A 24,013-nucleotide genomic window follows, 5' to 3' on the forward strand; every position below is an offset into this window, starting at 1 on the left:
GAGACACAGATCCATACGCTCCCCTGTGGCGCTGTTATTGTGATGCCTAAGCACGCCTGAATACACACTCATACACACTCATTGTTTGATTTTGCTGTAGTCCTGTGTGGACGTTTGTAGCTAACACACACAGGGACACAGCTTGGCACTGCCACACTCCTACCCTGTATGAATCCATTGTGTTTATTTGATCCAAGCGTGAAGGAATCAATATATTATGCCAGTGATATATTCACTAGCCTGGAGTCATATTGGCCCTCATGGTGGTTACATTGATCATTTCCTCCTCCAGCCCTTCGCTCCCCGCTCTCTCTCGCTCTTTCGCTCGCTCACTCTCTCTCTCTCTCCCTCGCATCCCCCTCCCTCCCTCCACATACTCCCCTCTGTTTATTCCTCTCCTGTCAGTTCTTCTCCTCTTTCTCTGCATTAACGAGGTGAGAAAAGGTGAGTTTATTCACTTGATGGATTATTGACATCCTCAGAGATGTGTGTCAAGGACTCTGGCACGGCTGTATTCTGTAATGCACACACGCGCAAGGACGCATGCACGCACGCAGACACACACACACACACACACACACACACACACACACACACACACTGTGCCTGTGACATACAGTGAGGTGGTTAAACGGGCGGTCGGGCCCAACACAGCCTCTCTCTGCCTCAGGGCCTCTGCAGACTGATGTCGAGGAGATGTAATCACGCCTTTAATTTGTTATGACCCGTCTTCATTTGCATCAGGATTTCTCATCAGCGCCAGACTGTGATTTCATACCAGATGCTTTCCCCCGCTCGCTCAGCCCTATGCCAGGGAGCAAGCCCACCCCTCCTCCCTCCCTTCCTCCCTCCCTCCCTCCCTCCTTCCATCACCCCCCCCCCCCCCCCCCTCCCTCTCTATGTCTCCCTCTTCCTCCCTCTCCCTACCTCTTTGCTCTTTCTAGGGAGAAAAACCCCACTGAACTGACAAATGGGGCTGTGGCATTTCTCAGACATTGTTGCTTTGTGACTGGCAAATGGGTTTTGTCACAATTAATTATCGGCAGCTTTAGGATGATCTGACGCTGCATGTTAATTCTCCTCCACTACGTAAAGCGAGTACAAGACACGTTGGTACCGTCAAGGAGCATGCGCTGTATTCAAGAAACACCCGACCTTTATATTGATCAAGACCAAACACTACATCCATGCTTTGCTCTGTCTCTGCTCTCATACTTCTATATACACAGACGGCCTGTATTTTTTATCTTTGTGTTAGTGTTTTCTCATTCTCGGTCTGTAAGCTTTTAACGAGCACACTAACACTCTCTGGATACTGTAGGCTTACTGATCCGTCAACCATAGAACGTACTAGGTGCTGAACCTGTCAGTTAACTTGTCAAGCCTAGGCTGTTAGGAGAACCCATTTCTTCCTGACACTGTATGAAGTGATGACTCGTAGCTTTGACCTTCTTGCGGTTTCTCCAGTTCTCCCTCTGTCTGGGCTGGCTTGGCGCGGTATCAGCGTTCCTCTCTCCCTGCGGGCTGAGTCTGCCAGGCGGTTAGGACTGTGTGGGTACAGCGGGTACTGCGCTGGGTGCTGGCTGAGGAGGTCTGACTAGCAGGCTGGTGAGACTGATTGGCACAGAGCGATTGGCAGTTGTGACATTTGTGTCAGTGCCAGGGTCTGGCATGAATACTGCACAGAGACCATCCTTGGTTCCCAAAACCTCAGGGATGCTGCAGCTGGATATGTGTTGGCGTAGTCGGTCACATGTGTTGTTGTTAGTGGAACCTACTGTCATGGTTTACAGTAATAGCAACATAGCTGGGCCAGACCCGTCACCAGGGCCCAGTCTTAGGGTGGGCCAATGAACTGCATGGGGGGGCACAATTATTATTAACTATTTTATATAATCCAATATGCTATGGTATTCGTCATGCAACACTGACATGCATAGTAGGTTGCAGAGGCTAAATTGGACACGTAGCCTACCGATGAAGACTAGACCTAAAATTATCAGAATGCAGCAAATAACATAACAATAAACACAGGCGAAGCTGGTTTATTACAAGGCCTTGTCGACCCGAGTAGGCCTAAGCTAAAATTATTTGAATGCAAGTTACTTTATAGCGTGGAGAGGCCAAGTTGTGCATTACAATGCGCACAGGTCAATAATTGGCACCAACCCGGCACACGTACAAGAACAAGAATTAAATAAATGCCAGGGATAGCCTACGTAACAAAAATTAGGAGACTGGCACGCAATCAGTGCACTTCCAAAAGGGATACAGTATGACCGACCGATCATTGAACACGTTATACACAAAGCACATTAAATATAGCATAACCGTGCAAACAGCTCATCTCTCCAGTTGAAAAAGCTGTCGAGAATACAACTAGCAAAACATCACCACGGCGTGTGCTCACACGGACACACACACACACACACACACACACACACACCCGGCTCAGAAAAGAAGGAGGAGGCGTTTTTCAGTGCTGAATCTCCTCATCAGTAAGTCCTTCCACTCATCCTTGAACTTGTGGGTGAGGTCCTTTTCGAAGGCAAGCTGAATCAGTTGAGCCTTGCGCTTGTGCAACATGCTGCGCCGATGCTCAGAGAAAACATTTTTAAGTGTTGAAAAAGAGTTTTCACAAGTCGCGGTAGACGCTCCCAAAGTTAGGGCGAGTGTATAAGCTTGGATGACAGTTGGCATGGCCTGGAGTGCTGAGTGGAATGTATACTGAGAATATTGGCTATTGTCCATTGTCCATCTTTGGGGGGAAACGAGGTGTCCTCCATCTTCTTTACCAGGAACCCACCACGAGCCACAGCATATTCAGATTCAACCACTTCAGTTCGAGCTAATCTTAGGAGAGGAGTGACCTTCGATGGATCCATGAAATCCTCGGCCTCTGGGTTTAAAGCAGCCAGCGCACCAATGAGCTTGCAGCTGCGCTCTCCAAAACGCGCATCCATCTCTCCTTGCACAGCATCAATAACACTGTAAAACACTCCCAGGAACTCTGTCTTTTCGCCAGTGTCCCTCTGTGACTGTCCAACCGTTCCTTCAACTACAAATGCACCAAAGCTCTTGTTAATTGTGCGTCTTCTCTTAGTTGGACAGCTGGGACCAGCCTCGTCAGTGGCTGAGGCTGGAGGAGAGCAGAGGTCCCAGAGCGCAGTAAACTCATCCTCTGTGCGCAGTGATTTTATGCATTCAGATGCACTGTTCACAAGAGTAACCGCAGTGAACAGGTCCATGTTCTCGCTTTGTAGCAGTCTGTTTGGTGGCTCGAAAAGTAACAAAACTTTCATCGGGGGGCTAGCAAGGCTAGTAGTAGCCCTAGCCCTAACAGTTGGGCTAGTAGGACTTACCTCACTAGTGGTAGCCGTCGGGGTGCTAGTGTCAGGCTGCCCACAGTCGCTAATGCTGGTGCTACGTATGTCCATCGGGGTTGGGTGCAGCTGCACCTTTCGAGGATTTACCGGTAATCCACTTTCTTATATCCATCTTTATTCAAAAAGCTTTATCCATCAAAAAGCGCAGATTTCACTCAACTGCTCAGTGCTCGCCTCACACAACTGAAATGGCGAGAGCAGCAGCGTGCGTAACGTGCAACTTTCAACTTTCAACTTTCAAATGATTGGTTGTCACTAGAATCCCGTCCAACAAAATGAAAAACACACTATTGTTTCTCAATTTTAATGTCTTCATTTAACATAAAATATGATTTTTTTTTTTTTTTTTTTATATATATCTGGCTGCCAGTTGGGGGGGCACCAGCACGTCTGTGGGGGGGCCTGGCCCCCTGAGGCCCGCCCATAGTGACGGGCCTGAGCTGGGCTGGTGTGGTTATATGTTCTGTAGCCTGCCACTTAGATCCACCACCACCATGTTCTGTTATGCATACTGTAGCATTTCTTAAATGAAATAATTTTGTTCTTCTGGTTCTAGTTGGCTCGATTGTGAAATATTTTTCTTTCGTAGCAGTGATGTTAAAAGACATTCCTTTTGACTCCATTGACATTGCTCATATTGTGGAGCTGTCATTTGGCGGTAAATTCAAGAACAAACACATGCTTTTGTCAGTGCATGTCAAAACCACAATGATGTATAACTTCCATTGAATACTTTCCTCCTAGCTTTAGGAAATGCCTTGTTCAGAAGCTGCCCTCGGGAAATGAGGATCTGAATCTCATATGGCCACTTGGTCAAGTTTTTATCGTATTCCTTCTTGAAACTTGCTTCTGAGTCTGTAGGATATTTAAAATCGTACAGATTTATACCATTATGATGTATTAGGAGACATGTGCTATCAGTGACCCGACATGTGTGCGAAGGGCTTCCTTCCTGTTAAGTCTTTCTCTTTGTTGGGGTACATTGTAGATAATATTGCTTTGCAGGCACGTTTGAGAAATCAGAGGTCATCCCTGTCTCCTTATGTTGAGTTCGAGAACACAATTTATAGCTTGATTTACGGGGCGGGGGGGGGGGTTAAAAAAATAGGGATGTATTTAGGGGGTTTACCATCTTCGACCCAGTCGAAGGATTAGACAGACTTCTTTTGTGTGTTTTACAGAATCGGATGCTCTGTTTACTACCCTCATCAGAGGTTTGTCACGGCAGGAGCTTGGTCGCAGCGTGGGGGACAGTCTGCTTCATAACACCCCCTCCCTCTCGACCTCCCCAACCACCCCACCCGCTTCATCACCCCCTTCTAAAATGCCCCTTTTTTTGTCTGGGAAGTGCATGATAAATTTATCAAGGGGGATATAAAATCCCCCACACTGCAATGATGAAGCTACAGGGCAGGGGTGGGGGACCGGGGGGTGGGGGACCGGGGGGGTGGGGGGTGCTGCTTCTTCCGACTGCATGGTTTATCTCTAGGGGAAGAGGGAGGGGGGGGGGGGGGGGGCATGACCCGGTTTCCTTTGTGGATAGGGTTGCCATGGGAGACCATCCCATCTCCCAGCCAGTGAGAGACTGCTTCTGGAGGAGGGCAGACAAAGATGAAAGCATATTGTGCCAGCCAGGCAGTGCCTCAGTGTTTCAGATTAAAGACTAGGACCCTGTCTGGTTCAGCTCTTTGTTTATCATGTTCACACTGGGTTTCAGTGGAGGTTCATTGCTGTAGTGTGTAGTCAATTAAACCGTCATTTGTTTTGTACGTGGAGTCTTCACAGTGAAATGAACGAGTGTTGGAGCTGCCTTCATTGGATTTGCCAGTGCATGTAATACCCTCCTTGATCTGGCGTTGTGATTCATGTGCGAAATTAATCGTCTGCTCATCGCGACATTGTTTTTCTAAAGTGCTCGTTCCCCTCCATTGGCTGCACATGAGATGGCTGATATCGTAGAGAACGTAGATTAGAATAACAAATATTTCATGCGACCACTTTTTTTATAAAACAATATAAAAGTGGTCCCATGAAATGAATCAGTTCAGTAATCAGGGAAAGACAGTGTAAATGGATGCTAATTAAATTTAAAATGGGCGTATACAATCAACTGCTATTCTGAACACAATCTTAGGTAATTTCTTCTCTCCTTCCTGAAACACCTTCCTGAACCACCAAGCATCTGCTGATTACATGACTCTGCACAAGTTACCTTCTTACATCCGTGCTATTCAGAAACGATTGGACTTTTCTGAACATAATCACTGATCAGATGAATTGCCTTTTTCAATCTAGTAACAGCCTAAATTCTCAAGCAAACCCTCAATTCTATCGAATGATAAAAAGGGAAATAGCTGGATGAATAATTATGCATTTAATGAACACTAGATTTTCTAAAAAACGCATGTCATGACTCTCTAAAATGTTTGGTTTGTTGACTTGAATGATTTATGGTAGCTTAGCTTGGTTTTTTATCAATTATGGGACAGGCAATCTATTGCGAGGGAATCAGCAACAGAATTAGCTTTTTATCTCAACCCAGCAGATCATCCAATGGCTCAGCATGAGTCAGTGCTAGAGTATCACTGGATGACTGATAAAAACACAGCAGGTGTGCTGCTTCTCGATGCTCCTACGCCACACTCTTACTACCAGTCGTATTAGTGTGTGTTTAAAAGCTAAATGCCATTTTAAAGAGATTATTAAAATAAAGGACTTTAGGAAGTGCCTTCAGATATGAATGTGAATGAGTCATCAGTCTGTCTCCAGCAGCTCCGGCGCAGGCAGGCACTTACTGCCTCCTATAAATTGACCATGCGTGGTTATGGAGGAATGGTTTTAGGTTTAATGCAATCATTCATACTGAAGGTCGTCAGCATAAAGAATGCCTTTAAAATGTATCAGAAACAGATCGGGAGAGACTGCTGCGGGCTTCTGGGAATGTACACATGGTAACAGAGACAGGACCTGTTACGGTAGAGGATGGGCATGTTCAACTTCCCTCTGTCCTTCAATCTCTCTGCTGTCCTCTCTCTCCCCCCCCCTCTCTCTCTATGCCTCCCTTCTCGTTTCTCTCCTCCTCCCCCTCTCTCTCCTTCTCTTTGTCCCTCTTCCCCTCCCTCCCTCTCAACCCCCCCCCCCCCCCCCCCCCTTCTCTCTCTCTCCCTCTCCCTCTCCCTCTCTCTCTTGCTCACTCCCTCTCCCTTTGGCTCCCCCTCTCTCTCTATCCTCGACATTTCAGCATGTCCTCTCGGTCCCCTATGCCCTGCTGTCAACCCCTCGGATCACAGAACCAACAGATTGCCGTCCTAATGATTGACTCGCAACATCAAAAGCTTACATGACAAGGTCCCTACAACCATATGTTTTTGCCAACCTCTAGTCTAAAGGGACTCTGATTAATATTTATATTATTGCCATTTGCTGCATTCATTAACCTCATACTTTTTACTATATTTATTTTGATATGGTAATTAATTTGCACTATTTGAACTATTTCGAGAGTCATTTTTTGGGATGTTCTTTCATGAGCAGGTGGTACCTGTGCAGCTGGACGGTTTTACATTGACATTGACATCACAGATAAAGTTGAAGATGAAGTATGTCTCTGAGCCGTTTGCCGTTTAATGGAACTCAGGTTATGGGGCGAGGATCTGATATCCAGAGCAGCCCTCCCCCCTCTCCTCCTCTCCTCCCCCCTCTCCCTGGAACCTAGGACAGAGAGGAATTTACGGGGCTCTGTGGGATCGTAGGGGCTGGCAGACTGCTGAGCGCTGCTCTGAAGGAGGACAGGCTCTTCCACTTAAGCTGAGAGGAAACAGCTTTTGTCATGTTTTAAACAAACGGGAAGCTGTCCATCCTAACCTCCTCTTCTCTGCTCTGCTCCAGCTGCCTCAGCAGCCTGACAGGCATGTCAGGAACATGCAGTAAGACATCAAGGCTGCGTTCACAATCTTGTACTAACTAGGCCTACATACTAAATACTTGCACACTGCATGACTATGAATTTCATATTTTATATACAGATTGTTTTCAGTGAATGAGCAGTATGAAATCCTTGTCTTTTAATAGGTCTATCTAAAGGAGCTGTTCGTAAATTGCAGCTCATCCAAAACGCCACTGCTAGGGTCCTAACAAAAATGAAGAAGTTTAAAAACATTACACCAATCCTAAGATCTCTACACTGGCTATCTCTCAGATAATTGAATTCAAAGTACTCCTAATAGCATACAAAACACAAAATGGACCAAATTACATATCAGATCTCCTCCCACCTTCCAGCAAGGCCCCTAAGGTCAGCTGAGACTAATCAGCTAATCATTCCAAGAGTGAAAACAAAACACGGTGCAGCGGCTTTCAGTCATGCTGCAGCATGCTCCTGGAACAAACTCCCTGAAGAAATCAAACAGGCCCAAACCCTAAAAAAATGCAATCTCACACGCTGCATCGGGAAGGATAGCTGTTGAATATAGATGCAGTAATAATCCAAAATATCAAGGTCAGAGCTGATGTCTTGAAATATTAATATGTGCAGCCACTACCTGTGATAATCTGCTACTTAAATCCTGTATCGTGGTAGGATAGTTATACAAGGTGCAGAGATTTATCTCTGAGAGATATAACACTTTTATCTATATCTTTTTATTCATTGTCTATTATCTTGTTAAATGTTAATCTATTTATTTTCTATATATATCTATTCTTGTAAAAAACAAAATCTTACTATCCTCCTCTTGCTGTCATTTCTTATGCTGTATGTAAAGCACTTTGAATTGCCCCTGTTGTATAAAATGTTCTATACAAATAAACGTTGTATTAGGCCTTGCCTAATATATATATATATATATATATATATATATATATATATATATATATATATATGCAGTATATGTATACTAGGCATCCATTCATACTCCTCACCATGCCTACTAAATATTACAGATTATGCAATTCGCAACCCAGCCCAAGTCAGCTCCCCATCAGAGTTCAGAGGTTAAATACTTCCATGGTCTTTGTGCTGAGATAGACTGAGTACTCAGTGTGGAATGCAGATTTATTTGGGATTGTGTGGCTGATGGTGTCCTTAGGGGTACTTAGAGGACATAGTGTCTCAAAGCCACAGCAGGCCATGGACATGGCCGCTTGTTTTCTGAAGCCGCCACTTTGGACACGACTTTGGACACACGGAGAGAGAGAGAGAGAGAGAGCGAGAGAGGGATGGTTTCATAACAGAACAGACGGACAGTGCAGCTGAACTGAGAGTCCTGCAGGGAGATGGAGAGGGAGGGGAGGGAGAGAGAGAGGGAGAAAGTGAGGGAAAGAGAGGGAGATGGGGAGGGAGAGAAGGAGAGAGAGAGAGAGAAAGAGAGAGAGAGAGATGGATTACATGTATTTTTTTTGCTCAAAACAATGGATCCAGGGGGAGAAGTCACCTCATCCAATAGAAATCAATAGGAAACTGGTAAATAACATACTTATTGATTTGAAATGCACATTTAACGAGTCTGTGCTGTTTTCTCGTGACATCTCATCGATTTCACTCGCATGCTCTTATTGCCTGATCTATTCCACAGTGAAGAGAGCACAATAACACGTAGTATAGTTTAGATTCTGCAGATTGGGTGTTTATGACCAGTAATAGGCTGAATAGGCTGAGCAGCAGGAGTTGTTTGTAGACACCAACAGGATCACACACTGAGCGATGATTCAACGCTGTGTGTGTGTGTGTGTGTGTGTGTGTCCCATCACATTCGGCTATGTGCGGAGAACGCCCCTTGTCCGTGTTGTTCTAAGATATGATGGATGTCCTTGCGGGCGCGTCGCTCTCCCTGTGTTTTTGTGCGGCCGAGTCGATCAAGAGAGATACGGAGAGAGAGCAAAGTGGCCGGGTGATGGTGTGAATATAAAGTCTGTCTTCAGGTTCAAAGTCAACGAGAGGGAAAAGGAGAGCGGCAAAGCGTTGTAATAGTAATGGCTTTGTAATAAACAAGAGTGGGGCTCTGCGTGTCGATATAGGAAAGGTTTGACTGAATCGAAATGACCTCATTTGTACTGTTCATACACCGTGCCTCACCCTATCAGCATCACAGGTATTCGGGCACAAAGTGTGAAGCCAATGAATAAGAAGGCACAGTAATGTGTTCCTACCATAGCATTGCAGAGGATCGAGGTTATTGGCTTTTTTTTTGTGTGTTCTGTTTGTTTTCTTGACCAATTGTCCAATTGACCTCTGTTCCAATTACAGGTCAACGACTTGTTATATTGTGTATTTTGTTCACGTTGTTACTGTAAGCATTTGTGGTAACGTTGTTTTTGTCAAAAAGGACTAGGCAAATACATTTGATTGATTGATTGATTGATTGATTGACTTTAAATAACCTTTTAAAGTTCTCGTGGTAGAAAAGAAAAAGAAGAGGAGATTTTCCATTATCAGACAGTGTGTTCTTTTATCCAGGAATGTAGATCTACTAACGAGATTAGCCCTGGAAGCTGATTAGTGAATCTTGTCTTCTCTCTTCTCTCCAGGGTCCTTCAGGAATGATGGGATTAAGGCGTCTGATGTCCTGCCTGTGCTGAAAGAGAAAGTGGCCTTCGTGTCAGGTGAGTGTCGATGTGCAGCAATGTCGACGCTAATCCGCTATGGGAAATGAACATGTCTTCTGCTCCTCAGCGCACACTGTACATCGCAAACACACGCTGAGCTGATTGCCATGGTTAAACATGCGACATTTAGCCTCACAGCCAGCACCAAAACACTGTTAGATATGAGGATCAGCGTGTTGACATGACATTAAACAATCTCTAATATTCATCTAATATGTTGGATATGTGAATACTGTTTGTTCATTTTGACTGCTGCAACTCTTGTCTCTTGACTCGAAAAGGATTAGGGATTAGGATCCAAAGGACAGGAGCATCAATCCAGGACACACTAGGACATTACACACAGCACTCAAGATGATACGGCTAGGACATTACACACACAGCACCACAAGGCACACAAGGCACCAGAAACATCTGGACCTCAGAGTGATGTCCCTATTAGTCCAGACAGGTCATCATTTCACTAATTCCTTACAGATCATATCGTCTCTGTCCCGTGGACTGGGGACAGGAGATGCAACATTACTCATAGCATGTCACTTAGGTAAGGAGCCTTTAGTGCAGACTTGGCTCCCGGGACACAATATTAGGCATCACGTCAGGGTTTTATGGCCTTCAGATGGGTTCACTCAATCCTCTCCCCCCATACTATTACATGTTACGGCCCAACATGCTATCCTGATGTGGAGGGATACCTTTACATAGATATGATTGGGTTGGTCTCCACTCGTCATGTCAGCCTGGAGAGAGAGGGTCAGTAGAAGGTCATTTTTATCACATGTCCCCTTTATAGATACAGTGGATGATGTCACCCTGTCTCGTAAACACCACAGAGCATGTCCAGCGGTACAGCAGGACAGTTGCGGTTGAAGTAATCCATGACGTCATTCATTCTCATTAATTAAGACAATAAGGAATCCCTCACAGTTGAACGCCGCAGCTTGTGTGACTAAAAACTGCTCTTTTCCCCTTGTGTTGTGTTGTTTTTGAGTCATCCTTGAATGACAATGGTAATCAGGTCAAATGCTGGCAAAAGAGCTGGGGGCAAACAAGAGAGAGAGAGAGAGAGAAAAGAATAAGAGAGACAATAACAAGAAAAATAAAATAAAGATCTAATTGGTGCTCTTGAAGAAAAAACTAATTAAATGTTCAATTTAAAATAGAGGGAGAATCTCATTTAGTCTAATAGACATAAGACCCTCATTAACTCACGGCAGTCCTTAAGCTGTAGAGAATCTCTCCCTCTGCCTCTCTTTATTTATGTATTTATTTATTTTATTTATCTTTCTCTCTCTGACTGATCCCCCCCCCCCTCTCTCTCTCTCTCTCTGTCTGATACCCCCCCCTCTCTCTCTCTCTCCCACTCACTCACCCTCTCTCTCTCACTCTCTTTCTCTCCCTTGGGACATGGAACTACTCTGCCATGAATCTCAATGTGTTTTTCCCTCCCCAAAAAATACATCACAGGGCTTTCTCCAGCCCCAGCAGCAGTACAGTCATTTACTTGGCCTTATCTCATGATGAGGCACAGTGCATGGTGCTGGGCTGGCCCAGAGCCTAAGAGGTGGGGTGGGGGAGGGGAGGGGGGGAAGGAGGTGGGAGGGTGGGGGACCTTGAGGGAGATGAAAGACTGTTGAACATTTGTCAGGGAGAGGAGGGTGGGGAGAGGGGAGGGGAGCGAGGTCCACAACTGAGGGGGGCTGCTCCCAAAAAAGTGTCAACAAAGATCTGTCACCAAGATCCCTCCTAGATTAGAGTCACTCACGTCCTCCCTCAGGGCCTCCCTGTCTTGCCCTCTCCCTCCCCTGCCCCCCGCTCCCTCCCCTGCCTCTCCCTCCCTCCCCTGGCCTCCCTCTCCCTCCCCTGGCCTCCTCCTCCCCCCACTGGCTTCTCTGTAGCTGCCCTCTCCCTCCCCTGGCCTCCCTCTCCCTCCCCTGGCCTTCCCCTCCCTCCCCTGCCCCCCTCTCCCTCCCCTGGCCTCCCTCTCCCTCCCCTGGCCTCCCTCTCCCTCCCCTGGCCTCCCCCTCCCTCCCCTGGCCTCCTCCTCCCTCCCCTGGCCTCCCTCTCCCTCCCCAGGCCTCCTCCTCCCCCCACTGGCTTCTCTGTTGCTGCCCTGAGAGTCCTATCCCCCCTGAGCACCAGGGTAAACAGACATGCACTGTACTTCACCCTGATCTGAGGGCGCCTCTCTCCACACATAGTAAATAACACACATGGAGACATGGAGTCTTTCCAAGGAGCAACACACCACTCTCCTTACAGTAGGACCTATATGTGTGTGTGTGTGTGTGTGTGTGTGTGTGTGTGTGTGTGTGCGTGTGTATTCATTGATTTATATGTGCGTTCTGGGAGTTTGCGGAGAAGATGGAGGAGGTTTGGTTCTTGTGGTATCGGAGCCCTAAGTAATACTCCACTGTGGTAATTCATGACTAAATAATGTTTCACTTTGGCATTGAAGACGGAGTCCGAAGCACCTCCTTATGGTGCGTATGTCAACTCTGTTATTGTGCTTTTAATGATAATCGATGATGATGTATTGTCTTGTCTCGGTTCCAGGGGGGCGAGACAAGAGAGGTGGTCCGATACTGACCTTCCCCGCCAGAAGCAACCATGACAGAATAAAACACGAGGAGTTACGGAGGCTGGTGACCTACCTGTCCACTGTGCCCAGGTAAGACGGAGAACACGGTGATATGCTTGTTGTCTGTTCTCAGAGAACACTGAGGTACTGTCTTTCCTCCGTCATCAGTGATGTAATGTGAATATGTCTTGTTGAAGGAGGTTCTGCACGTGAAGCCCTCCCAATAGGCTATAGAGCCTGTGCCATCGAGTTCTACAAACAGGTCTCCACGGCAGAGCTCCACTACACAGCTCAACAGAGCTCCACCACGGAGCTATAAAAAGAGAGCACTTACCCAAACCCAGTAGCACTGTTAAAGTAAAGGTTACCTAATAGTCCTGTTGCTTTAGGAGTCTTTATTCAGTATCACCTACAGTAAATGTTTAGGCCGGTGTTTGGCTATTGAACATAAACAGTAAGGACTGGTTCACTCTGCGAGTGTGGAGTCTTGTGAAAGGTGCAGGCTGTGAGGTCGTCCTTGAAAGGTCCGCTAGAGTAAACATCCAGCTCTGGGGTTTCTTGGGGGCTCCCTCTCTCTCTCCCTTTCTCTCTCTCCTTCACTCCTTATTTTCCGAGGGCCCATTAAGGTAACTCCCCAAAGAACAGCGCAGGAATGATTTACGACCGCTTTGTCGAACAGCTGCTCCGTTTCCTTACCTGCCTGACAGAAGGAAGCAGTATCTGTACATTGTAGATCATATGTCCCTTTGATCTACACTAAGGCCTATGTGGTTGCCATGAGGCCGTCCCCAGAAACCCTAAATCAAGGTCTAATTTGTATCTGACATATACTGTATGTTTATGTATGTTTGAATTTAGGTCACATTAGTGTCATGTCCATTAAGTGGTCATTTATCTTTCTATTATGAATCCAGATCAATGACTGCAGGTGTGAACAGGGTAAATAAATCTGTCTCTAGGAATCCTGTTGCTTGTCCTTATATCTTTCTCAGAGCCTTTGCCCAGCACACAGATATGCTGAGAATTGGAACACTCAAGCCATTATGTCTGGAGCCACTGTATAGTTTGCCCTGCGTAATCAGAGCATGTACAGTCCCCCGGCCTTGCCTATGATGCTGTTAGCTGCAGTGGAAAGTGTGTGTGTGTGTGTATTTATTCTGTCAGGCCAAGTGAAAGGTGCACACTCGGGCATTGATCAGGGCCTGGCAGTGGGCCTGTGAAGTCAGCTTCAAAGCCTCTCTCTGTAGCTCGGAACAAAAGCTTACTTAATGAGAGTTTAGACAGCCAGCCAGCCAGCTAGGCCAGGGAGAGTCCCCTCCGACTGATCCCCACTGTTGCCAACACATGTTGAGCATGGAAAAGGAGCTGGAAATTAAGAGAGCCGGGGATGGCCACATGGCACACTCCTAGAGTGGTGCTGTCAACCCTGTGAGGAAATGAGAAGCCCTCTCTTCTCTAGACTCAAAGCGAGAGGCGGGTTTCCGTGCTCCACTTTCAGAGTGGTAGGTTTACATCTCACGTTGTTACATCAACATAAGGTACTGGATCTAGTTGACAGGATTTTTTCCTCGGTCCAAATTGGTCCAAATTGGTCCAGTTCTCTTTCAAACATGCACGGTATCAGGAAAGCCATTTACTCCCTTGTTTGTCTTTACTAATTTAATTAATTTAATAATTTTGCCATTTAGCAGTTTTGCCATTTATCCAAAGCGACTTACAATTACGAATTACAGGGACATTCCCCCTGGAGTAACTGAGGGCTAAGTGCCTTACCCAAGGGCACACTAGTAGTGGTGTGGCTTCAGGCGGGATTTGAACTCACAACCTTCCGATCACAAGTCCAACTCACTATCCACTAGAGTCGACCACCACTACCCCACTTTACTCCAATGGTTGCATTGGTCGCTCCAGATGACTGTATCTCAGTGTCTGTGACTGTGTTGACAGTTATATTGAACCACTCCACCAGTAACCCTACGGGTTATTGGTCCTCCCTGTGTACAGTAACAAGGGCTTTTCCACTACGCTATTTATAACACATGGATATGTATCAGCTCTGATGTTTTAGCAACGGTTTCATGTTGGTTTTCAGCTCATTGCTAAATTAGCCAAGCTTGCAGGGTTGAGTGAAACTACAAACTGAGAAAGATGATGTCATCATAGCAAACCACTTCAACATGTTTCCCTCTATTGAGAGCGAATGTACAAGATGATGAATGCTTTTCAGCGGCAGTCGAAAGGAGTCGAAAGGGCACGGCTACATCAATTCCACCACTTCTGCGTACCTTGAAATGAGAGCGTGTGTTCTCGTGTAGCACCTCATCTGTGCCACACAAAGGGGAGAGTCATCCGAGCTGCGACACTTCCTCTTTTCATTTGTGTGATTGTGTCCAGGGCCTTTCTTCCTGTTGGTTTTGGACCAGTGATCCATTACGGTTACAGAATGGCAGGAAATGAAGGGCCTAATAGGCGTGTCCTAATATCCCCAAGTCGGGTGTGTCCCAGGGTCATCATCATTTGTTGCTGTTGTCCCACGGTCAACAATCTAATAGGGCTGCAGTTGTCGTTGGAGTCACTCTATGCTAGAACCGCCGATTCATTTTGTCCTGTGTGTCTCCTTGTGTTACAGACAGAATGGGAAATGCGGATGGTATTAATTCCAGAAGTAAGGAAGGGGGGGGGGGTGTTTGGTGGAGAGAAGAAGAGAAGGAAGGGAAGGATGCTTGGGGAGTGAAGAAAGAGAAGGGTAGGGAGGCTTTGGGGAGGTGAGGGCATGCGACAGGGCGAAGCAATTACAGGTTATTTTTATCTTCCAATCCCGGTGAAGTGCTTTTCAAAGCATCGGTGAGCTAAGAATAGAACATTAATAGTATTGCAGGCAGCCTCATAACCTGCTCGAAATTGGGCCTTTCCATATTGGTGGCTTTGAAGAATATTAAAAAAAAAGGCCCAATAAGTCAACCCATTATATTTAAAGAGAACATTGCTCAGGAGGAGGAGATACAGAAGGTGTGATATCATTTGGATGATCATTCCAATTGACAGTGCTTGAAGTCAATAACAAGGTTGTCAGACAAGACAGCCAACCTGGTAGGGACTGTACACTCTGTACATAGAGTCAGTGGTGTAAAAACAATTCCAATTGAATTTCTTCTGTTCTTATTTAGTCACAGCCGTTAAACAGCTCCGGTGTGTAATAGCTTTAGCGTCGTGCCTCTCTGGGGGAGCCTGGGGACCAATTCCCTCTAAATTGTCCGAAGGACATTAAGTAGGGGAGTGTAGGATGGCCGTGGGCTACCTCTGCATGTGGGTGTGTGATTATGATGTGCAGGGGCTGATACAGCTCACTTACCTCAGATCAATGCAACAGTGCTGCTGTGCTCCCCGTGCATATTTAGAGATGGGAAACTAGGCTGTCTGTTCAGAGTGTTTGAGGGATGTATTGTAGCGGAGGAGACATCGAGGGAGGAGCTCTAACACCTCTTTGGTCTCTGTACGCAGCGAGGACGTGTGCAAGCGGGGCTTCACGGTCATCATTGATATGCGCGGGTCCAAGTGGGATCTGATCAAGCCTCTACTGAAGACCTTGCAGGAAGCCTTCCCCGCCGAGATCTGCGTGGCCCTCATCATCAAGCCTGACAACTTCTGGCAGAAGCAGAAGACAAACTTTGGCAGTGCCAAGTTCACGTTTGAGGTAAGCTCTCTCTCTCTCTCTCTGTCTCTCTCTCTTTTTCTCTCTTTCTCTCAGCCTCAGCATCGGTGTAAACAGAGCGTTGTTTTGGTTGGCGTGTCTGCTGCAGCCTATTTTATATCCTTCCAGTCAGCTACAGATGTTGTCAGCGTGGCTGTTTTGATTAGCATGAAAAATGAGGCATGTTGACGACATTACAGCACATTTCAGGTGGAGTTGAATAACACATTCTTAATTGTAATGTTATCCTAGGATATGAATGATTCTAAACAGCAGTCGTTAATTTGGCCGACAGTAGTCTCTGAACCATTCTGAGATTTAGAATTGGAAAACGGTTGCGGATACTTTCAAAGCTACTGGTTGTGAATAATATAATTAAAGGAATGCTTTTCCTAACATTTTCCCATGACTTGTTTCCATTTTGTTCCACCTTCCCTGTAAGGTCAGCCATTAGTCTTATGTTAGGCCTACAGCGGTGTGAGGTCATGCTCAAAGCCTTTATTGTGCTAATGAGAAACAGAGTTAGTTGTGTCTGCATTTAAGCTAAGCTAGGCTAACCTCACCGTGGGTCTCTTTATTATGTGCTGTTGACAGACTAGCATGGTATCAGTGGAGGGGCTGACCAAGCTAGTGGACCCATCTCAGTTGACGGACGACTTTGAGGGTTCCCTGGACTACAACCACGAGGAGTGGATGGACCTGCGCGTCTCCCTGGAGGAGTTCCTGGCCAGCGCTGTGCACCTCCTCTCCCGCCTGGAGGACCTGCAGGAGCAACTGGCCAAGAAGGAGTTCCCTGTGGACGTGGACGGCTCACGACGTCTCATCGACCAGCACACGCAGCTGAAGAAGAAGGTGATGAAGGCCCCCGTGGAGGAGCTGGACCGCGAGGGCCAAAGGCTGCTCCAGTGCATTCGCTCTAGCGACGGCTTCTCGGGCCGCAACTGCATCTCGGGCAGCGCCGACTTCCAGAGTGTGGTGCCCAAGATTGCCAGCCTGCTGGACAAGCTGCACTCCACGCGGCAGCACCTACACCAGATGTGGCACGTGCGCAAGCTCAAGCTTGACCAGTGTTTCCAGCTGCGCCTCTTCGAGCAGGACGCAGAGAAGGTGAGTGTGTTGTTGAGAGTCCATAAGCAGAGTGTATGAACTTTGAACTGGATTGTCAGGACGCAGAGAAGGTGAGTGTGTTGTTGAGAGTCCATAGGCAGAGTGTATGAACTTTGAACTGGATTTTCAGGACGCAGAGAAGGTGAGTGTGTTGTTGAGAGTCCATAGGCAGAGTGTATGAACTTTGAACTGGATTGTCAGGACAACAGGAATAAGAAAGACAGATTGATTTGAATTGTTCAACTGAGTTGTTTTTTGGCTACAATAACAACTAGAAGGGGCCTTTTGGACTGTATGACGTGGTTAATAGAACATAAATATTATATATATTCATATTATGAAGACCAGACCAAACAGTTGACCAAAGTGTGTCTTGTATATATTTAGGGAGACAGACATCGACATGGAATGTATATTAAATGCTCCAAACTGACTGAGAAGTGTTTTCATATAAATATTCTTGTGCCTTGTGGAAATATTTATTCTAGACACGCATCTAAATGTCCTCAGTGTTGGCAAATATCAAACTCTGGGGTCGACGTACATTTGTGAGGCCTCTTCTGTTTATGTAGAGGCCCTAGATACAGTACATTGGAATATTGCAATTCTTTTTGTGTTTATTTGGCACAAATATTTTCCTGTGATTTCGAGATTGAATTGGATATCAAGTGCTTTCACAAACATATGTGAATTGGAGAGCAAATGAATGTCAATAGAAGGCAAATGAGGGCTGAGTGTATTACAGTTGATTAAAGAATGTCTTCATCTGTTCGTACATTTCTCATTTCCCTTGACAGTGGCAAGTTATGTCCTCAATATGTACAGAAGGTACATCTAAAAAATATGATCATTATTTTTAGTCTCTGACATTTTTCCTGGCTTTCAGAGGAATACCTCCTACCCAGAAACTCATTAACAGTAAATCCACTACATCACTGAGATGTGGGCAGCGGGTACATGACTTCATATGAGAGCTTAGTGCTAGTCTGGCATGGTACGAGACACAGGTGGGCCTATGAGAGGATGTGATATATTTAGAATAGATTGTGGTTTGAATAGAATAGAGAATTATTTGCTGTCTCTCAAGTAAAATAAGAATGGACAGCACTCCAAGTTCATTTCAGCTCATTTATTACCAAATGCATGTCTGTTATGGCCACTTCAGACAAAAGAATTGCGACGAGATGAGGCCGTTTTAGAACGTCCAGCTTCTAGTTGCAGCGGTCTGAATTATCTTTATTTTTGAATCTTTGGTCTAAACTGCCAAGTTTCAGAACGTCGGTTGCAAGTGGTTGCCGAGTTTTTCTCTGCGACGTTCTAAAACAGTCTCATCTGGTCGCCAACTAGATAAATCACTACTACTGTATTAGTATGATGGAGGAATAAAAGTGAATTACACCTCCCCCCTCTCTCTCTCTCTCTCTGTTCCTCCCTCTTTCCCTCCTCCCCCTAATGATGACGTAGTACGTCAGTGACTCCTAGCCTCTACGCCTCTTCATTTGAATAAGTGCATCCCTTTCCTAATTACAGTGGAGCCCCATCGTGACTCGGATTAGGGCAGGCCTAATGATAATGATCAGTCCCCCTAGTGGGACAACCAATCAAGGACAGGCATGCACAAGCACATCCTCTCTTATTAGACGGTCTGACTGCCAATCAATTATTGAATTACTGTCACCGAATGTGTTATGCAATACTCGATTCATAGATCGACTCAAATAATAGATTCAGTTGTTCAGTTCGGATACTGTTCACATCAAAAGCTCAAGACTCCCCTGAACTATGCTCTGCTGATCCGAAGAGAGCACTTGGAACAATCCTTACTAGCATTAGCGGTTACGCATCTGTACTCCGTATTTTGGAACACACAGCGGGCCCTAAACCAGACCAGATTGTAACACACACAGCACCTTTGAAGCTCCGACAGTAATACAGTTTCTTTCTTTCTCTACAATGGTAAAATGAAATTCTTGGTGTTAAAACCCCAAGTAAAGGCGGTAGATATCAGAGTGGATTTAGATCAAAGGCGAATAAGAACAGACACAGGGCCTCATTCCACAGAGGGGAGGATGGGGTGCATGTGTTTATGTTTCTGTCTATGGATGACCTCATGAGGACTGGATCAGGGGGAGGCTGGTGGAGGTAGAAATTGGAGGACGGGCTGATTCTAATGCCTGGAATGGAATGAGGAATGGAGTCAAACATGTCCATTCCATGCATTACAACGAACTGCTTACCGCCACTCTCCTCATCTCCCAGTATACACTTGTGATGAAAACCCCTATATGCAGAAGAGACAAGAATGAAAACGATTGGTTTGTTCCACAAGTTATTGGTCAGGGATAGTGAGGAGAGTGCAATGTCAATGTTGTTAGGATCCAAAGAGGAAAGAATATCTGTGATCAATAGATTTATATTCAGGGAGTTTTGTGTCGTTTTTAGGATTAGGCAAGACACGTTGTTCATCAGGATCAAGAACTGTGTTCGTTTTCTAATCTTTTTTCCAGACTTGCCCACCACATCTTTTTCAAGTGAAGGCAACTCGAAGTCATTTATCTGCACTGACAAACTGCACTGAGTCAGAGTTTGTCTCAGGAAAAAAGCAAACAGTCATTCTGCTAATGAATGCTTTAGCCAGCTTTACCTCAATATGATTTGCATCTTATTAGATTCAGTTGTCAAGAAGTGATTTAATGGCAGGATGACGACGAAGGGGATATACACAATCAAGCATATGGTTTTGAAATCACTTCTTGGATTTGACAATAATGCCAATGAAGCTGCAGCCTTTATTGAAGAGGCACCAAACTCCAATATACTGTAGAGTCTCAGTCACTTAGCTCGTTTTGCCTATAGTATTTGCTCAATATGACAATAAACAGTCACAATTAAACTAATTAACCACAATCCGGTTGTTTGGGGTGTTTGATCAAATAATTACCCTTGTCTATTAAACAACTTGAGACTGAAATCTGAGCAAATTGGCTAGACAAGCTCCTGCACGTTAATCAGCTTTATCAGTGCAAACGCTTCTGACAACTAATTCCTCTTATAAGGACTTCCATCGGAAAGCAGCAGTCTGAGGTCACCACTGTGTCAATATTTGATTAGCAGCTCAATCAAACCTGATTCATTTGAATTCACCTCGTTAGTCCACAAGAGGGGTGTACAGCTCTGACAAAGAGATCAGAATCAGAGTCAGAATAAAATACGTCCCCAAGTCCCCATAGTTTTATGGTTTATGTAGTCTATTCTAACAGCCCACGTGGATAGGAGAGAGCCTTTGCGTTTGGCTAGGTGCGGCTATGCTTTATGCTGTATGACATTTTTCACAATGTGTTAGAGAATGACCTCTGCACCAATGTACCAATGACTTCCTGTGTTTAGATCTAATCAAGAGTGTGCTTTATGCCAGAGGGATAACTGTTTATTGTACTACGATGTAATACACTCAATGTATGTGCTGTTCTGTGATGAGTTACAATAAACAGTTAACATTAACTAATCTAAAAGAAATGTGTATGAATCACGAGGATCGACTGAAAGGGATCCGTGAGTTGTTGATGCGTTATGTTGTCGTTGTTTGTTTTTTGCCACTCCAGATGTTTGACTGGATCAGTCACAATAAGGAGGTGTTCCTGCAGAGTCACACGGAGATCGGCGTCAGTTACCAGCACGCAGTGGACCTCCAGACGCAGCACAATCACTTCTCAATGAACTCTATGGTATGTGTGTATGGAGGCGCGATCTAATAATACACAATTGACTGCAATGGTCCTTTTGAGCCATGCCTCCATTTCACTCTGTGTCAGTCAGTGAGTTGAATTATTGGCAGATACAGTCCTTAATTAAGGAGCCGGTCAGAAGGCCATTTCATTTATCCGATTAGTATTTCTGTAGTATTTTTCTCGTTTGGCGAAATGGACGCACACACACACATACACAGACACACACACACACACACACACACACACACACACACACACACACACAAACAAACACACACACCAATTTGAATGGCACATTAATAAGACTGGGTGCGAATGGCCTCTCTTGTGTCAGTCATTGTAACAGAAATGAGTCTCTCCCCAGCTCTGTGTTTTTCACTCTGAGTTTTTCACTGATGTGCCAGCACACACAGGAGGCCCGTCACAGTGTGTGTGTGTGCTCTCTTTTCTCCAGCCTGCTGCGCCTCCATCAGCCTGCTGCTGGGCTGTGTGTGTGTGTGTCTGAGTGTGTGTGTGTGTGTGTGTGTGTGTGTGTGTTTTGTTTATTCAGGAGGATGTGTGAGTGGAACAGAATCTCTCTGAATGCCAAAAATCACCCCACTCTGGTAGCTTGGCTCTTACTGCAGAGGCACTCTGTCTCTGCTCACACAGACCTGACTCATGCTGTTATTATTTAGTTGAGATGTGAGTCTTGGCTCAGCGTGCACTTATGTCTGAGAGTTCATTAAGCCCTGATTTAAAGCAAGCAGCCATTCGTATTTATGGCTTCATTAGCAGCTTTAATCAGGTTAGAGGTGAAGAATGCAGCCCCACACTACATCATGTGAGGCTGATCAAAAACTGGGTCCTCAAGCCCTGAGAGATAAGTCGAGCTGCAGAGTTGGGATGGATGGGTGGGTGGGTGGGTGGATGGATGGATGGGTGGAGTGTGAGATGTATGCATGGATGAATAGATGGATGGATGGAGGGCGGACGGACGGACGGACAGGTGGATGAATGGAGAGACAGAGATTGAAAGATGAATGGATGATGGGATGGAGGGGGCGGTGGGGGAAGTGTCAAATACATCAGGGGTAGCCTGCCTGCCTGCCTGCCTGCCTGCCTGCCAGGGATGCAAAGTGTTGATGCTAAACTCTAGTCTAGCCGTCATTTCACACTAATTCACGTGTCAGAATATCTCTGGAAGCAGGAATATTCACATATACCAGAGTTTAGCAACGATAAGCAACGATAAGCAATGTGTTTGTTTTGATTTTATTTTAGGCTTTGTTGGTTAGGCAAAACTAACTCTGCTTGTTAATTCACCTAAAAAGTCTGAAAATGTGGTTTATTTCAGGGATTTCTGTATCTGAATGAGAGGCCCTATTTCAGCCTTTTCTTCAAATGATAATGACCACTATGAAATGTGACCGGCCTTTTCATGTATAATGATACGGCAACTTGATTGGCTTTCCCCTCCCTGCAGAATGCCTACGTGAACATCAACCGGATCATGTCGGTGGCGTCGCGGCTCTCGGAGGCGGGCCACTACGCCTCGCAGCAGATCAAACAGATCTCCGCCCAGCTGGACCAGGAGTGGAAGAGCTTCGCCGCCGCCCTGGACGAACGCAGCACCATCCTGGCCATGTCTGCCGTCTTCCACCAGAAGTCAGAACAGGTAGGCTACAGCACTATACTGTATCCTCAACCTATCTACTGCTGGCTATTAGGCCCGGAATTCAATCGAAACAATAGTGTCTTTCAGAAAAGACGTTCTGGGAGTTAACAGTTTAGTTGTTTAACTTCGCTAGTATCGTTGTGTACTGTAAGTTCTGCAATGCAGAAAAGCCGCTATACCTGCTACGATTGACTTCCAGCCACAGTAACATTAGTGAGATACAGTATCTGAGAGAGATTAGAATGTCAGTTTTTCGCCTTCTATTTTTGTGACTGCTGTTGCTGTGTAGAGGTTGTTTTAAGGGGACCTACGTTGCCATGGCAGCAGCTGCTATGATGATGCTGAGTGTTTTTGGGTTAGAGGTGTGCCTCTCGGCTGTTGAGAGGCACTGGTGGGGGGGGGGGGTTGAAAATACTGCTGCCTGTCAGAAAACACTTAGCCACTGATCCACAGGTTACCTCAGCCTCCCATAAACAGGGCCTTGCCTCCCTGCACACGGAGGCTGGCCGGCGACCTATGAAGAGCCTGCCAGGGTTTTTGGTGATAGGGGCTGCCTGTCTCCTATTGTGTGCTCAATGTGTCTTCTGGCTCCTGTTCAGTTCCTGGCAGGCGTGGAGGCCTGGTGCAAGATGTGCAGCGAAGGAGGGCTGCCCTCCGAGATGCAGGACCTGGAGCTGGCCATCCACCACCACCAAACACTCTACGAACAGGTGACCCAGGCCTACACCGAGGTGAGACACGCCTCACTGTACTGATACCGACTACTGCTACAGTGCAGTACACCCTCCAACACAGCACACACACAATACTGCACAACAAAACAAGGTTCTTATTCTCTGTGCCCCAAACAACAGCACTGTTAGTGGTAGTCATTAGGCTTACTTGTATGTCTTATCAATGAAGGCACTGGAAGAGCATGGTAAGAGCACAGTAGTTTTTGAGGAAGAATGACATGGACTGAAGACACATCTCTTCAGGCTACATATTGACTGTCCCTCCAAAAGACATCTCTACCCCCAATACCCCCCTGTACAGTTTATCTACCCCCACTACCCCCCTGTACAATTTCTCTACCCCCACTACCCCCCTGTACAGTTTCTCTTCTGTAAAAAAAAAAAAAAAGTAATTCTTCCTTCTTCTAGCGTTATGACTGCCAATGGTCCTAACATACATTTGTTTTTCTTATGATGACTGATGTATAGATGGTTCACTTACTTTAGACAAATGTACTTAAAAAAAAAAAAGATTATGTGAGTTTAC

General features: G+C 45.8%; 1 protein-coding gene across 5 annotated transcripts in view; it reads left to right on the forward strand.

The window, feature by feature from the left end:
• kalrna (kalirin RhoGEF kinase a) overlaps nucleotides 1-24,013 on the forward strand; it is a gene marked incomplete at both ends in the record, with an annotated part of 159,815 nt that overhangs the window by 47,308 nt on the left and 88,494 nt on the right. For all 5 annotated transcript variants that reach the window (XM_080535635.1, XM_080535636.1, XM_080535637.1 and 2 more), the window contains 7 exons: nucleotides 9,912-9,986; nucleotides 12,546-12,660; nucleotides 16,072-16,264; nucleotides 16,856-17,368; nucleotides 20,971-21,093; nucleotides 22,562-22,753; nucleotides 23,353-23,484. In XM_080535635.1, coding sequence (XP_080391761.1) covers nucleotides 9,912-9,986; nucleotides 12,546-12,660; nucleotides 16,072-16,264; nucleotides 16,856-17,368; nucleotides 20,971-21,093; nucleotides 22,562-22,753; nucleotides 23,353-23,484 — 1,343 coding nt within the window. The remainder of the gene's footprint in view (nucleotides 1-9,911; nucleotides 9,987-12,545; nucleotides 12,661-16,071; nucleotides 16,265-16,855; nucleotides 17,369-20,970; nucleotides 21,094-22,561; nucleotides 22,754-23,352; nucleotides 23,485-24,013) is intronic.

Source organism: Nansenia antarctica, assembly GCF_963989245.1.
Source record: "Nansenia antarctica genome assembly, chromosome: 7".
Lineage (NCBI taxonomy): Eukaryota > Metazoa > Chordata > Actinopteri > Argentiniformes > Microstomatidae > Nansenia > Nansenia antarctica.